This window comes from Genypterus blacodes, unplaced genomic scaffold (assembly GCF_046128005.1).
Source record: "Genypterus blacodes isolate CSIRO-AG114 ecotype Tasmania unplaced genomic scaffold, CSIRO-AGI_Gbla_v1 ptg000057l_1, whole genome shotgun sequence".
NCBI lineage: Eukaryota > Metazoa > Chordata > Actinopteri > Ophidiiformes > Ophidiidae > Genypterus > Genypterus blacodes.
Window position 1 is genome coordinate 2,393,593 of NW_027466869.1, and position 16,578 is coordinate 2,410,170.

A 16,578-nucleotide genomic window follows, 5' to 3' on the forward strand; every position below is an offset into this window, starting at 1 on the left:
ACAGATCAGGGAAATGTATTAAAGATAACATTTCTTTTTAAATAATGCTTCAAGAACATTGGGACTATTAACAACGGAGAATCAACACCTTCACAACCATAAACACTTGATGTCTGTTGTTTGATGTTGATTCATTTAGCAAACGTGTGACAATACTTGCTGCAAAATAAAAGTCAAACGATACACCAATCAGAACAAACACGTGGGTGAGAGCTGCCCTAAATTTCCTCTGCACTGGCTTTGGCCATTTCCGATATGTTGCTGTGAACTTTTTAATTATGCTGAAGCTTCTGATGGCGCATAGTCTCTGATCTGTCTTCGCTAGCAGTCATACGATAAAGACGCGCTGCTTCTGTATCACTGTACAGTTGCCTTTACAGAGCTAGAACAGCCTTTGCCATAATGTTAAAGGCCTTCATTTTACTTCTGATTTTCTGCAGCTCACCTGCTTTTGCCTCTGGAAATAGTAAGTAAAATATTTTTTTAATTCTAATATGTACTTTATGTATCTGTATTAAAATTAAGTCTATAAAATGTTATGCTCAGCATTGTTCATATTTGACATCAATCTCAAGGTCATTGTAGCTTTATAAGAAAAATGTTTATATTTCAGCAGCCACACGCGACCTTCGACTCTTATTGGGATGTCCAGCTGTGATACCATGCCATTATGGATATGATTGGAGTTCTTTCCAATGGCTTTACAGGAAAGATGAATTTACAAACCCCATCAAAATATATGTAAAAGAAAATCAACAAGTGGCACGTTATTACGAAGTCTTTCGGCCAAAAATCAGTATAGATCACAGTGGTTCCTTGGGCATCGCTTCTTTAACAAAGGATGATCAAGGTCTGTACTGGTGTGAATACTGTTCCCCAAGCAAGTGCGGGAGCGACATAGTCACATCTGTCCATGTGGACACAGGTCAGAACTTGCTCTAATTTGTTCAATTACAAAATCATTTTTCAGATACTAATTCTTACTGTTTGTCAAAGTATTTAGTAGTTGTTGATCTTGTTTGTATTTTTCAGATATAAAAAATGAAAAGACAGTCTTCATTACTGCAGGCAGCCCTTTTATGCCTACATGTCCAGGTGAATTTACCAAATTAGAATGGACCTTTGAGGCCAGTGACAGTGCTGGAGCGGAACATATCACTGTGAGCCATCGCAACTCAATCCATCTCAGAAGTGTCAAACAAGCTGATGCTGGGACATATACCTGCTGGATTAATAGATGTGACAATCACAGACAGAAGCTTGTTACCCTCAACTTGTGTGTAATCAAAGGTATGATATGAAGCCATATTTTCCATTTTCTTCTACAGTTTTAAATGATTTAACTAATAGATTATTGTTCCATGGCAGTTTTACAGCAACGTGAGGATTCATCTGTTTTATGTGCTGTGATGTGTGACTTCAGTGTCAGTAATCTGAAACCAAACTACACATCTAAGGTTGAAACTGACACATGGACTATATCAGTGTTTGTCGATCGATTTAAGTCATTTAAATGCAATGTCAAGAGGAGATTTGATGACTACGGAACAATAAACAGCACATATGGACCAACAAATGCCTCAAACCAAACCACAGGTTGGTATTTAATATCTGTTTGCCCGATAAGGCTCATCTCTTAACAGTTTATGAACTGAATCAAAGGAATGTCAATAAACTATTCTGACTTTTTGCTTTATAGGTACACATACAAAGTGGCATCTGGCTGAAGGTTTTTATGGAACGTTTGCTGCCCTCGCATGTTTCATTTTAGTGGCACTTTTAATTTTCCACTGCAGACCACAACTGTGTGCAAGTACGAGACACTAAACATTTCCTTTTCTGAGACTTCCTGTTTATTGCTTGTTGGTTACTGTTCGCCACAGTCTGATTGCACAATGATACTGAGTCTCTCTCTGTTTCTATCTCTCCAAAGCCTTTTCTCGACGTTGTCATTGTGGCGATGATAGCATGGTGAGTGTCCTGAGATGTGGATAGTGACAATGATGATGAAAAAAAACATGCAACTAAGAAATGGCACTTGTTTAATTCATGTAATATCATTTCTCATGTTTCACTGCAGGTGGAAGATGAGTCTGCTGTGGTTTATTCGTCAGTTGTCATCAGGAGACTTGACAAGACCACAAACAGAAACATCACGTACAGGGATGACTGTGTGTACAGTGAAGTTACTGTATAGAGAACATGCACAGCATTTATTGACATAGTTTGTGTGTCATGATAAATAAGATATACAATCAAAACGAGAGCCACTTGTGTATGGATTTGACTGGTATGGATGTAATGGATATTAAGTTTGTTATGGACCAAACATCAAACTGTAAATTTATAATCTGCAATATTCCCTATTATTCTCATTTTATGTTGTGGATTTTTTAAATAGATTTTTACTTTGTCTTATTAGAGTACTATGACCTGGGTCTGGAATCATTTGTTGTGTGGGCCTGTAAAACCCTTTGAGATATTGTATATGTAATATTTGGTTATGTAATTAAACGTCTTCCCAAACTTTGATTATATTGTAATATTTGGTTTTATAAATAAAGGTCTTCCCAAACTTTTATTTAATTTTATTTTGGCCATACCGGGGTTGAACTCCTTTAACAGTAGGTGGCGGTAATGCACCAATGCCACCATCAAACTACTAAATCGAGGAAGAAGAAGGCGCTCATTCAGATTGTAGCCTCTCTAGCTATGTTTACTATCACTTAACTACGTTTAGCGGTTTTGTTGTTTCACATGAACATTTGTACATTAGCCGCACACTGTTTTTCAAATTCGTAGAGGTCAACCACCGCTACCCGAGTATCCAAGTTAGTTTACTTTCGGTATATGCCAGGTGGCGAGCAGCTCGGTGAGGCCTTCAGATCCTCGGTCTAGAGTGTGGAGCTGCAGCAGAGACAGGACAGCGTCTATCGACCGGCTACTTGAAGTAAGGAAGCCACCGCCATACAGTGAGGCAGAAGTTAAACACGTTAAACACCAGTTGTTCACAAACAATGCAGACTTTGCATGGTTTGGTTTCACTGTTTTAAAATCCGAGTACTGATTCTGATTATTTTTCTTCTTCCAGACCCAGATTGTAATTCATTCAAGTGTGTGATTGTAAAGATGGAGGCGCCTCCTGTCACTGTAATGCCTGTCACCGGGGGCACAATTAATATGATGGAATATCTGTTGCAAGGTAAGTCAACAAAGGTCCATACGATGGCGCTATTAGATTGTACAAAACAAGGATTGCATCTAAAATATAAAGATTTTTATGATATTCGTTAAGCTGTTAATGCAAATACAAGCAACAGCATATAAATTCTTCTGTGATGCTGTAATTTTGCTAACATCACTTGACTTGCTGTTACTTTGCTTGCACAGGTTGTGTAATGTTTGAATTAGTTGGGTACAGAATTACTGCCCTGCATGCTTTCTTGTTTTTAATCACTATGTGTTTCAATTTCATCATTTTCGTTCATTTAGAATCTCCTAATTAGGCTTTACAGATGAGATGTGTCTTGGTTAACTCTTGTCATAATATCTGTAATGTTTATATCAATCTGCATATTCTAAATTCACCTTTCGTATGTGGTTGTCTCCCCTTTATCATCTCAGGCAGTGTGTTGGATCAGGCACTGGACAGCCTCTTGCAACGCCTCCGAGGTCTGTGTGACAACATGGAACCCGAGACCTTCACAGATCACGAGCTGGTTTACCTCCTAAAAGGCCAGCAGGGAAACCCTTTCATCCTTCGTGCCCGCCGCTCTCTCTCCCACCCCAAGGCTCCATGGCACCTGCGCTACTTGGGTCAACCTGAGGTGGGAGACAAGAGTCGCCATGCCCTGGTGCGCAACTGTGTGGACGTGGCAGCTTCCCACAGCCTGCCAGAGTTCCTCAATGAGATGGGGTTTCGTATGGACCATGAGTTTGTAGCCAATGGGCACATTTTCCGTAAATGTGCAATGAAAGTTGTGGTAAGCAAACTGTCACGCGTCCTGGTGCCTGGCAACACGGACAACACTGAACGTTTGTCACTGTCCTACCTGGTGGAGCTGAGTGTGTTGGCTCCCGCCGGCCAGGACACGGTGTCGGAGGATATGCGCAGCTTTGCTGAGCAGCTCAAACCTCTGGTTCACCTGGAGAAGATCGACCCAAGCAAACAAAGACACTGAGTAACTTTCTTTAGGTTGAGTCACTTGACCAACACGGACAATTATGATCCTTTATTTGTAATTTTTAAAGTCTGACTCTGCCCTGACCTGAAGCAAGTGAGTCATGATATGTTCTCATGAAACAGTCATGAATAGTCCTGTTTACACTTTCTACACTTGTTTATTTGTTAGGTTTACTGGAATCGCTGCTTTGCTCCATTTCCACCAAAGCAGAGCCATAGACGTTTTGATGTAGTAATCCTGTCTGATCTGAGTAAGTCTGATCTGGTTCTGCTGTTCTGTCACAATTAATAGTCTGCAGCACGTATCAACTTCCATTAAAATGTTTATATTTGCAGTAAAAGCCCACACTTTCTTTGTTTCCTGACTAAAGCTGCATCGCTTAACAGGCTGAGTGAGTGAGTGAGTATAGAATAAACGGAGAGGAGCATTTGTGGGAATCCGGTGTGTTTGCTGCCTTCTTATGAGCTTAGTTCATGGCTAGATTACTCTGCAACCCACATTTACACACAGCACCATACATGCATGCATACATTTAATTGTAGCTCACACACAGTATCTGAATTCAGAATGCCATAATGATTAGGGTTAACTATATCCTAAACACCATGAAGCTCTGAGGGAAGCAACACAACAGCAGTGTCATATCATCTATGAGGGTGTGCTCATTTCCTACTGAAATACATTTTTACTTCATATGTATTCATTTTTATATGTAGTTGCTATGTATTTAAGGTTGTGCTTAATAATCCTTATTCTCCACTAGGGGTCTCTCTTGCTCTTCATGTAAGTACCTGGTTGGAGCCAGTTGAATTACAACCCCAGAGATCATCTACACAAGCTGTGGTTGCCATGGAAATAATTAGCTGTGAGATCTGCACATCTTTCCCCCCACTCTAATTAGCTTTCTCAATTGCTTAATGATACATAGACCTGTGAAAGCCTTCCTTTCTTCCCCTCAACAAAAGCATTGATTTTCACTCTCTTCCCCTCTCATTTCTACTATTAACCCATTAGTACCTCTTTCACTGGAACCTGAGCTGGGACTATTACACATGAAAGCACTACAGCTGCTTCAGGTTGTTCACTCGTCAAGCTGAACTCGAAAATGGCCTTTGTACTTGTGTGTCAACATGAAGGCCAACATGCTGCGTAGACTGAGGTAACTATCTAATGCACATCCTGTCAGTTATGATAATAACATGGACAATAAGTTGTGAGTGCTTCTAATAATAGCCCCTACAGGAAGATGCATCTGCAGGGCTTTGCATTGTAAGTGACGGCACGTGTCTGTAGGGAGGGCAGAGGGCAGATGGCTGTCGCTACATGTTGACCTTCTGGCGTGTCGTGGCTGAGGAAGAGTCGCTCACCGAGGTGGAACCGTGTGGTGACAGTACTTCCAACATTCAGTAAGTCTACCGTGTGAAACATCCTTTGTACATTACATTGCATTCATTTAGATGCTGCCTTTGAAGTCCAATCTGTGCTCAGATCAAACTTAATCGTACCCCCTCACTAAATATGCTAAATTGACCGTCAATGAGAACAGATTATCAGATGGAGACAGTTTTTATGTTCTAACAACCAGAAGCAGACTGCTGGCCCTTAGGAGTGGAGGATGATGCTTCTGCTCTGAGTGAATTATGTATTAAAGAGCCAGATGCCTCCTTGCCCACGGCTTTATGTGTCCAGCATGGATACACTACAGTCTGCTGGCTTTCTTCCACTTAAACTTGTGTTTAGCACAGTGCTCTTTGGTGATGAGCTGGACTCCCACTGCACTTCTACTCTGCACTGCCTGGAGAACGGAGGCATAGCTAGGCTAATCAGTGTCTTGGCATCAGGCCTACTCTATTGTGGATGGAGCCAACCAATAGTGTTCACAAGCGTGTGATTTATCTCATCCCTGGTAGCAAAGGGATATGCCCCCCCCTCACCCTTTCCAAAAAACAAACAAACTGCAAAGTGAATGCATCTCAAAGGGGAAGTCGTACTAAGCAGATGATCATTGAAGTAACCTTTCATCACATTGTGGCAGTTTGTGGTAAATCATGTGCTTGTGTGTGTCGAGCTCTGCTGCCATTACAGTACAAAGGCTGAGGTCAGCTGTGCCTATTCAAACTTTAAAGATGTTTTAATTTCTCACAATGTATTCGCCTTTGCTGCATTTTGGCAACGAGAGCAACACTCTTTGGGCCATTTCATTATTGTGGGTCTTTAGTTGTTAAATATAATTAATAGCCTATGGCATAGAGTGTTAGTTACTCATATTTTATTAAGACCGGCAAAATGGGTAGAGAAGCCATTACCTGCACAATGCCTTTACTTTCCATTCCACAACACAGTCTTAATTAAAACTCTTGGCACCGATTGTCTTTGCTGCTGCTGAACATAATGCTCATAGTCGGCAGAACTGGTGCCAAGATCTGTGCCACAATTAGCTGCCTCTTGCCTGGGGCAGGAAGTCTTTAAGTCAGCCTAAATTGGGCCAATGCCACGGAGGGGTGAAATCCGGCCTCGCCTACTCAGGAACATTCCCAATACTTGGATTTGTGCTCTCTCCCTTCTTCCTGTGTCACTGGGCCCATATGCTTGTTAGCGAGTGTGACTTGTTTGCTGGGAGGGTAGCAGATTAAGGAGGGAGGTGTTTTCCTAGACAGGCGTCAATATCCCAAGGGTGTTCTTGTGGCGTCTCCAGCTTTCACCCTTATGCCAGTCCCAGTGGGCAGCATGGGGCACAGGGATAACGTTCACAGGATCACGACATAGCAGGGGGAGAGTTCAAGAGGCCGGGTGGAGGAAATGAGGTTGGATCTTGAAGAAACAAGGCAGATAAAACGAGTTTCTTTCATTATTTGAATAAAATTTCGGCATGCTTTCTCAGGATGCAAATTGACAGGCCCAAAGCTCGGCCTTGTTGTTGCTGTGGTGCTCTGCCTCGCTTGTGGCTCACTGAGGTGATTACTGCTGTGCAGAACATGCTGTTCCAGGATCAGCCACAGAGAGCCTGAAGCCAGCCCCGCTGCCTCTGGAATGTCTGGTATGGGGACAGCGTAGCAGTCTGCCCGGAAGGGACCCAACACAGTCTGCAAATGTGTGATGCCTGGTTCTTCCTCTCGTCTGTCTGTTTATTATTTTACTCTACTTCTCTTCCTCCTTGAGATGCAGTCCTTGAATGAACCTCTGGCTTGCGAGTCAGCTCATTACTTTTCCTTCTCTAAGTGTAATCAAGACACATTATGCAAATATCAGGACGCAGGAACTCAGGGTTGTCATGAAAGCTCCACTCCGGTGTGAAAGGTGTAATCTGAAGCAAATGGTCACCGCATAAGCTACAATCTAAACATACGATTGAATTGATTGACAGGCAGGTCCTACAATACAGAGTCAAACACTAGCAATCACTTAAATCTTATGTTGTCATACTGGTGAACACAGCAGAGACATAGATCTTTATTTGACACTTGGATCGACTGGCAAGCACATAAAAAGGTATAAGAATGTCAGAAAGAAGTTCATCATCACGGGCTGCTTGTGACATACCTGTCTCCCTCTCCAGCCATTGAAGTGGTGAGTGGTGAGTGGTGTACATGAGGAAAATGAAACGAATTCTCAGAAATCTACCCTTAACGAAATGTCTTTATATGTGTGTGTGATCATACTGATGTTCATTCTACAGTCTGACACATCTTCCCACATTCAAAACCGAGCTATTTTTGACACAGATCGCCCCACGTGATACTCAGTCACGACTGAGTGCGCAACAGTGACCATGTTATACAACTTTTAATTCAGTCTGTGTACACACACGCCATTGAGAGGGTGGGGTCCTCCAGGCAATCACCTCAGCCACTGTGCTGCATATCAGCCTGTCACTCAAAAGATATGAGTGGTGTGTTATTTTTAATGTAACACTACAGTCTGGAACAAACAAAAGTCTATATATCGCATAGAATCCTCACTTTTTTCACAACATTCTTAAAAAGGGCACGTCTGCTACAGAGGAAACAGACCAGTTGTAAAATGTATTGATACCAGTGCAGTCATTCCAACATCATCACATAATGGGGAATACTGATTGCCCATTGGAGGCTAAAATGGATGCTCGATGAAAATTAGGTACTTTGAATAGCTAGATTACAACCATTACCAGATCTCTCCCCCCGCCTCCCCCACACTCCCTCTCTCCCTCTCTGTCAACTATTAACCCTTTGTTGACATTGTCATTAGTAGTAGAATCACCAGTTATAGTATAAAAAAATGGGGAAACGTATATGTTGGCATGTTTATAGTCAGTAATGTTCATAGTCAGTAATCACACTTACTCTTACTCTTATTTTTACTTAATACATTTCATTTAGGGATCCTCCGTTAGGGACAACAGATAAAAATGTGCCTCCTCGGCTAACCCAGGCACATTTAGGGGGTTTGTTGAATAATGAACATTTTCCCCCTGTAAAACAAACTAATAATAGTCATAATTTACACATATCCCCTTTGTTAGCTTTTAAGTACTGCAGTGTTTGCACAATTTGTTTTTTTCAGAACATTTCTCTTAAAAAAAAGAAAGAACTGGGTCAGTGTGTGTGTGTGTGTGTGTGTGTGTGTGTGTGTGTGTGTGTTGAGTGTAAACTAAGTCAACAGATGAGTAATGAGGCTTTAGAAGGTAACAGGTGTGAATGTGTATAGCTGTAACTGTTGCTGTAATTTTTTGTATTTATAAAATCAGGTAGCACTTATATGGGGAATAAACAGCCAATCAGATGAGAGCACCTGGGCCCGCGCGCCCGCCCAGCTGTCAGATTTGGCGCGCTGGGGTAAACGGGTGGAATCCCCTCGGTCGTAGCACTCTGCTGAATTACGCACATGGTCAGACAAGGACTGCATCTGCCAGACGCAGATCCCTCCGCTGCAGCTTCTCTGGCCGTGTGGAAAAAAAGGCGCTTTGAGATGAAAATGTACCATAGTGGGATATTTTTGGCTCTGGTCGGAGTGGAACAGAGACGATTTCTCATCCCTGTCATCCGAAAGAAACCCCATTTCACCTCACTGCTCTCCGGATTAGAGTCGAGGGTTACCTAATCTCTCTTAATCTGAACTAAATCTGTCTAATCGGCATAGAAAATTACACTCAGAGTAGTGAAGCTTGCATGAAATCAGCAGAGGTGAAACCCCCCTTGCGCACCGTGAGGGCTCCCTGAAGACACGTGGACACAATGAACGGGACAATGTATACAGCAGATCAGACACACAGTCTCTGGCAAAGACCACCCCTTTAGTGATTGTGATGTAGCGGCTCGTCGATGCCTCTTCTTCGGCGTAGATGTGTCACTTATTAGGTAAATCTGTTAAAAAGCGTTTATCAGACTATAACATCTCTTTGTTTATTCATAAAACACCAAATTACAAAGTTAACGTTCGACTGCGTGACGGCGCAAAGCTGTGTTGCAATGCTTCCTGTGTCGCTTTACAGCAGTGTCTGACTCTGACTCGACAGCTGCTTAACCAAATTATATCGAAAGTGATGCCATCCAAACTAATGTATAGACTACAACAAACAGTGATGCCATCGCAACTATTTACACCAATTACGCCATGAAAACGAGCAAAAAGTTACAACCATAATGTCGCGTTTATACAGAAGAGTGAACCCGATGAATTACTCAATCATCTGATTGAAGATGAAGCAAACGCCCCTATATAGTTATCAGACTCCCACGATAAGACCTGGATCCGGGCACCGCACCACAAAGCGCCGTGAGACGCTCAGCCAGAAAGATCAATAGACGGGAGTTTTGATCAATAATTGGGATTTTTGGCTCCTTCCATTCCACACATGCAGTGATAGGAGAGGAGAGAGAGAGGAGGGAGGGAGAGAGAGAGAGAGAGAGAGAGAGAGAGAGAGAGCAATCGTGTTCGGGGGAGTATTGATTTCGTGAGCGCACTCCAATTGGCAGCATCTCCACTACAGCGCCGGCGCGTCATCCTCGGTTCACATCGACGGAACGAGTTGTAAGCAAATGAGAACATGTGTGGAGATGTGAGAGTAAGAAAAGGCAGCAGGGAGGCGTGATGAAGGGCGATATGATCAACCTGACAAGTGGATACCAGATTTGATTCCGGGGGACTATTTTTGTTTTTATTTTATTTTATTTTTTGAAATCTCTCTCCCTCTCTCCCTCTCCCCTCTCTCGCTCTCGCTCTCTCTCGCTCCTCCAGACTGGGATTTGTATCGATTCGTCACATGCGCACGCCTCTTCATTATAATTGCAGACAGTTGGGTGCTGTTCAGGCTGAATGGACTTGAATGTGCCTCTGCCAGCTTAATCCGTGCAGACTGGAAGATTTAATAATTCACGGTAATCACGCATTATCGCCTCGCTGGATGCTCTCTGCTCAGCCCGGGTGATTTCCCCCCTCGTTTCTTGTCTTCTGGAGGAATTTATCGACGACCGCTTGCAAACCTATTCCTTATCTGAAATATCATCTGTTGCTGCAACTGGGATTGGAAAGCTCCCGTGTGACTGGCTGTGGCATGAATTCCAGATTGTCTTGAGGTGATACGGACTCTTAAATGAAAAGAATAAGCTTTTAATTCATCCCATAGATTGTCACTCCGGGTAAAATGGACGAGAAATTATTATTACTTTTATTACTTCTCTTATCTTTACACGTGAAGCTGTAATCTCGCTGGTATTCACAATGATCTATCTACTCTGTTGAATTGCTTCTTATTGAATCAGACTGTGAGCTTAATATCCCTGTTTCAAGGCGAATTTCAGTGTGAGGTGAGAGTAAAGACAAGAAGGATATACGGGAATCGTGGAGGTATTTCCCTCCCTTCCTCTTCATTTTGATTTATTCCATTTCAACTGAAGGGTAAATGTTGATGATGGAGGACGACGAATTAGAGGCTCATCAGGTTGATTCGGATTTCGAGCCGCAAAGCCGGCCTCGCTCATGCACCTGGCCGCTGCCTTGCCCGGAGGATTTCCCCGGCGGACACGAGGTCAGCGGGGCTCTTCCACTGGCCAACATCAAGGTGGAACCGGAGGACATACCGGCTTGTACCAGAGCGGGGCTCGGGGGTGGAACGCCGGGGGAGCTGAAGCATCCAGCCGGCGCCCCGGCACCCACAGGCGCGACGCACCCATGCCTGGCTGGCGCGGCTCTCGATGTTGCCGGACCGTTGCGCAAAGCCAAATCCTCCCGGCGGAACGCGTGGGGTAACCAGTCCTACGCGGACCTGATCACCCGCGCCATCGAGAGCACCCCGGAGAAGAGACTCACGCTGTCACAGATATACGACTGGATGGTCCGTTATGTGCCCTATTTCAAGGATAAGGGCGACAGTAATAGCTCAGCTGGGTGGAAGGTAAGACTCTTGACAAACCCCACACGGGCCAATCTGAGCCGGCATTGACGTGTTAATCACACTGTGTTTATGATATTGATACTATTGAATCCCATTTTTGGTCAATATGATATTCAGATTCTTGAAGCCCTCATGTCACACACGTCAGTGTGTGATCCTGCGCGGTTACGCACGGAGGGTGCCAGGCGTTATCTTGTCTTAGTTCATTACCACCGTCAGTCATTCTAATAGATCATTGATGGCACAATGTAATAGACTTGAGTGGAGTCACTTGCTGCCTATATGGAACAAGGCTGTGCATCATCCCAGCTGCAGAGTACACAGCGACACAGTTTATGGTGTGCAACAGCCTCACAGGAGTGTATGAAAGCCCCACGAATAGGTACACATGGCAACACAATGGTTGTCATTATCTCTGCTGCAAGTGGATTTGGCTGATAAATAGACAAGGGTGTACCATGCATTTCCATGCAAATAGACTTTGCATATTGTCTTCTACTATCTATTTAAAACAAATGTAAAAAGCACCACTGAGATACTTGTAGGTAATCACAGGTCAGCTGTCCACAAGATAAATATTCAGAGGGGGGTTCACAACTGACCACACTCCACCACCGCTGCCTGTCTGGCTGTGAGCCTAGAGTAACCTCCTGGACGTCTGCCCATGTTATCAGCCTCTGCTCTTCTCCTCATCATGTTCCTATTCATTATGGCCATCTCAGGGTAGCGATCAGGGGCAGGGAAATCAGCAAGGCAGCAGTGCGCGCCTTGATCTCGCACACTTCCAAGCTGAGCTCAGGAGACTTCATCCAAAGAGGTGAAGTCTTTATGTTGCAGCAGCAGCAGAGAGGCATTAGAGTACGATCAGTACTTTGCGGAGGCATTGTCAGACTTCAATTTATCTCCACACTATGTGGACTTGGAAACATATTGCATCACATCTGGGGATCTCTGGCTTTTAATAAAGCGAGACCGCTAAACAGGGCCTATTCCAAAAAGAGTCATGACTTCATCATGGAGAGATGATTTCACATTGGCTAGCCACAGCGTCGCTTCATAATTGAGCAGGCAATGACAGGCTGATTGGAAATTTAATCCCATTAAATACTTAGAGGAGGGATATTGATTTGGTGGTGTCACATGCTTCCAAATCACTCAGACCTAAACGTGTGAATTTACTCAACTTGTTGGGATTGTTGTTGCGCAACACAGACTCCACCTCAGGTTACTGTTCAGTCTCCTCTATTGGCCTCAGCCTTATTGCAAGCACTTGACTGACACCTTAAGCCTTTGCCATTAAACCGATCTAAGGTGTGTCTCCGAGCGGATTTAGTTTGCCCAGCACTTGCACCACTCGCTCAGAGCAACACCAAGAGGTATAGCTGTTCAGCCCGCAGGCCCACTTTGTCTTCAGCACACCAAAGTCACAGTCTGCTATTTATGAAACGGCAAATTAGGGGGTTTGTCAGTGGGAATCTGAGGTCCGAGGCTATTTCAGGCCACAGGCGAGACATGGGGCCCGTTCCAGGTAATGAAGGGGATTAGGTGCGTCGTTTAAAACAGGCAGCCGTAATGTCAGTAACAGGGCTGACCTGGTTTTAGTCAGTCAGAGTGGTAACGTAAACATACACTTAGAAGTCACATGGTTTGCCTCCACCATATGTACAGCTGAGGGAAACGTGCTCAGCAGGATGAGGAAATCATTATTAGTCATTGGAATGTTTGTGTCTTATGTGGCAAGACATTCCCATGCAAATGATTTCTATTAATTCTATTTTTCATGTATATATTGGAGGCCTGGGGCAGAATCAGTTTGTAAGACCATGTTGTTTTAGATTAGTACCAAGCAACATTTTCAGATTCTAGTCTATCAGCCCATGTCCCAAACAAAACAGATACGCCGTCTCATACATGTAATTTTTGGCTCATATCAGGCAATTACTTTTGATAACTGCATTTGTAAGTTGGAAAACACTGCTTGCATCATCCACAGCATTTCCATCTCAAGCAATGATATCGCGCGCCGCCAAAGCATTTGATGCAAAGCAGTCTGGCTATTTCTGCCGTGAAGGGGAAGGTTGAGAAAAAAAAGATAAAAGACAAATTTGTTGGTAAGCCGCTGATGAAATGAAATGAAATGGTACGGCTTGGAAGTCTGTGTCGAGGGGCGGGAGGGGAAGGGGGGTTGGGGGGGGGGGGGGCGTGAGTTGGGGTTTGTTTCGGGCAACAACTCAAAGAAACAGTCCCAGCTTTAGACAGTAATCAAAATTGGTCTGTATGTGACAGTTATAGGATAGTAATCTCTAAAAGCAGATAGTGTATATTAATCTGCCAGCAGTCCTATTGGCAAGGATTTGATGCTGGCTTGATGATGGGTGCTAGACGGTCAGTACTCCTCTATAGTACCATTAAGCTCCTATAAATACCTAATGGCTTCTGACTTCTAGGAAGGCTGCAGTATTCTGAGGTCATGGCTTTTTAATCACCTCCTTACCCGCTTTACTGGAGGGAGGCTATGTGGAATTTAGCATTGGGAACCTTGTACCACTTTCCACTGTGATACCGGTCCCAGCTGCAGCGTAGAACCGTTACTAGATTCTCTAAACAAACAAAACAAAAACACAAAACAAATGTGGCAGATGTGTGCCGCGTTTACGATTTATGTCCAGGTGTAAATGAGTGGACGTATGCGTGCGGCTTAGATGTGCGAAAGCGGGCCTGCGTGGCTGCGTGCGTGCGTGGGAGAAACACATGTCAATAGCAACAAAGCATCAGGGTGGGTAGTGCTCTGTGTGTGTCTTTATTGAGGCGAAAGCAGGGGGAGGGGCTGTCTAGTCCTATAGGCGTGTGTGTTTGGGCCCACTGATTGGTCTGACAGCATGTCACTGCAGAGAATGCTGTGCAGTCTAGCTCTTGACTTCCTAATGTTTCTATTGGTGGGGCTGAAAGGGAAATTGGTGTGGGGATTATTACCCTGTAGGCACGCAGAAGTTTGTTTACGTGAAGGAGTTAGATAACGGCTTTCTCTTGAAATGTGGATGTGCTATGTTATACGCTGCATGTCCGCGTGTGTAGTTGAGAGATTTGAAGGTAAATACAGCCTTGATGAGCAGCTGAGAGAAAGCGGTAGCAACTGATTTTGCATTGCCGACATGTCTGAATACCTACATGCGATCCGTGCATGTAAAATATCATCACATGACTTTATCCGTGTGTACAGTTGCAAATTTAAGGCGTCCGTGTGAGATGCCTGCACGTAGAGTTGCTGTTTTCGCGTGTGTGTCTGCGGGTTGGCAGGTGTGCGGTGCCAGGCAGTCACTCTAATCCAAAGCAATTGGACTTTACAATCTGTCTTTAGCAGTCAGCAGTCTGATTGGGCTCATAAAGGAATGAGGGAAATATAAAATAAAAAGAGAGATGAAAAGATTGGAGAAAGACTGTAAACTGTATTTGGGAGAATTGGAAGAGAGGAGAACTGAAAGCTGCCTGATGGAGGCTTAGTCCCATTCTCTTTAAAGGCACATAACCTCTGTCTTCACTGGCAGTAATGTTAATAACCGGGCTGGATCATATCACTTTATCTAATTGATTTATAGGTAAAGAGACAGATGGACTCTCATAATCCTGTCACAGTGCACAAGATTCAGCAGCTGCAGTGGAGAGACGCTTGGCAAATATGAGCAATATGAATGTCAAATTTGCAGCAGAGTGTGTGTTTGACAGAAGCTTAGCATGAAGTGGAGAGTCTTGAAACTTTTTGGGGAGTGTGCTGTATTGTGTGCATATGTCTGCCGTGTGCTTGTTTGTGTGTGCTTGTTTGTTTGTGTGTGCGTGTGTGTGTGTGTGTGTGTGTGTTCATACGCACTGGTGATGGTCGGAGAGCCTGGAGAATCTGGAGCGACTGGAAACTATCCTAGACTTCAGCTGATTCATATTTTATCCTCTGCCTTGGCTCATGGGAGCAGAGTAATTTGAGAGTGAGACACAGACACACAAGTACACACAAGTACACACAAACACACACACACACACACACACACGCTCACACGCTCACAAGCTCACAAAATGGGAACATATGATGCACGCCGGACAGATTTACGGTGTAGGATTATGAGCACCTTACATCCCCCCTTGGCTCCTGCACCCGGAGCCGGTGTGGGTTCAAGCAGTATATTCAGGTTGAGCTGGGTATCTGATGCCAAGAAGCCTGTTCTCACTGCCTGTCTTTCCCCTGCAGGCTTCAGGCAGCCGTGGCAGTTCATTTCTCACTGAAAATGATTAATGTACATGCAAATTACCAAAGCATGGGCATGCATTCAAATACGGGAGACAGCGATTAGGAGACAGTATAATGAAAAAAACAAACAATATAATTTTGTCTTTGATATTACTTTAGTCTGGCTATCACTCCATCTAACAGATGAGCCGCGTCTCCCTTCTTTTTTTCCTCTCTCGGTCTTTCTATTTCTTCTCTGTACATCTGCCTTTCCATTAGACATTCTATACATTCTTTCTGTCTCAGTGGTTTTTAGCACAAGGGCCAATTGAGGTGAGGAGTCTTTCTCAAGGGTGCAATGGCGTCAGGATTTAGAGCTTTAGGAGTCTCCTGCCAGTGATCCTGACTGCCTTAAGCGTTGCGCCTCCTCTTATCTAAAAGAAATCTCATATCTCGCATTATCTCAGAGATAATGGGATAACAATGCTGGATTTTCCCCCTGCACCACTCCTCGCAGCTACTGCTTCTTTTGGAGCAGAATGCAAGAGGATGAGAACATAAAGTTCCCGATCGGACAGGGTTGAACTACTTTGGATGTTCCTCTCAGCTGAACTGTGCTGTTCAGCTGTTCTAGCATTTCTTACCATGCCCATCACCCCACGGCTTTGCTTTCTGCAGCCATTTGGTGACATTTGGTCTAGGACTATTACACATTCTCCCTAAAATAAAGAAGCATCATGAAACATTGTCATTCTTCTCCAATCTTCGTGTTTAGGGTGATGGCTGAGTCACACGCAAATAAACAC

At 43.9% G+C, this 16,578-nt stretch overlaps 2 protein-coding genes across 3 annotated transcripts in view; both read left to right on the forward strand.

The window, feature by feature from the left end:
* The first annotated feature begins 2,602 nt into the window (after positions 1 to 2,602).
* med18 (mediator of RNA polymerase II transcription, subunit 18 homolog (yeast)) lies at positions 2,603 to 4,615 on the forward strand. 2 transcript variants are annotated; one of them, XM_076152775.1, is made up of 3 exons: positions 2,603 to 2,972; positions 3,092 to 3,202; positions 3,625 to 4,615. In XM_076152775.1, exons 2-3 carry the CDS (start codon positions 3,130 to 3,132, stop codon positions 4,179 to 4,181), a joined length of 630 nt encoding a protein of 209 aa, XP_076008890.1. In that variant the 5' UTR covers positions 2,603 to 2,972; positions 3,092 to 3,129; the 3' UTR covers positions 4,182 to 4,615. The 2 variants fall into 2 exon arrangements, with proteins under 2 accessions (XP_076008890.1, XP_076008889.1); XM_076152774.1 differs by having other exon boundaries at positions 2,604 to 2,950.
* A 5,996-nt stretch (positions 4,616 to 10,611) lies between these two features.
* Positions 10,612 to 16,578, forward strand: part of LOC143002539 (forkhead box protein O6-like) — a 29,733-nt gene continuing 23,766 nt past the window's right edge. The window contains exon 1 of the mRNA XM_076152693.1: positions 10,612 to 11,556. Within this exon, the coding sequence (XP_076008808.1) occupies positions 11,065 to 11,556 (492 nt within the window). The 5' untranslated portion in view covers positions 10,612 to 11,064. The remainder of the gene's footprint in view (positions 11,557 to 16,578) is intronic.

What these genes read in the sequence shown, in the direction of transcription:
- med18 (XM_076152775.1), top strand. Translation starts at nt 3,130, where the DNA reads ATGGAGGCGCCTCCTGTCACTGTAATGCCTGTCACCGGGGGCACAATT. An exon ending in GATGGAATATCTGTTGCAAG is followed by an intron (nt 3,203 to 3,624) that starts GTAAGTCAACAA and finishes TTATCATCTCAG; the next exon opens with GCAGTGTGTTGGATCAGGCA.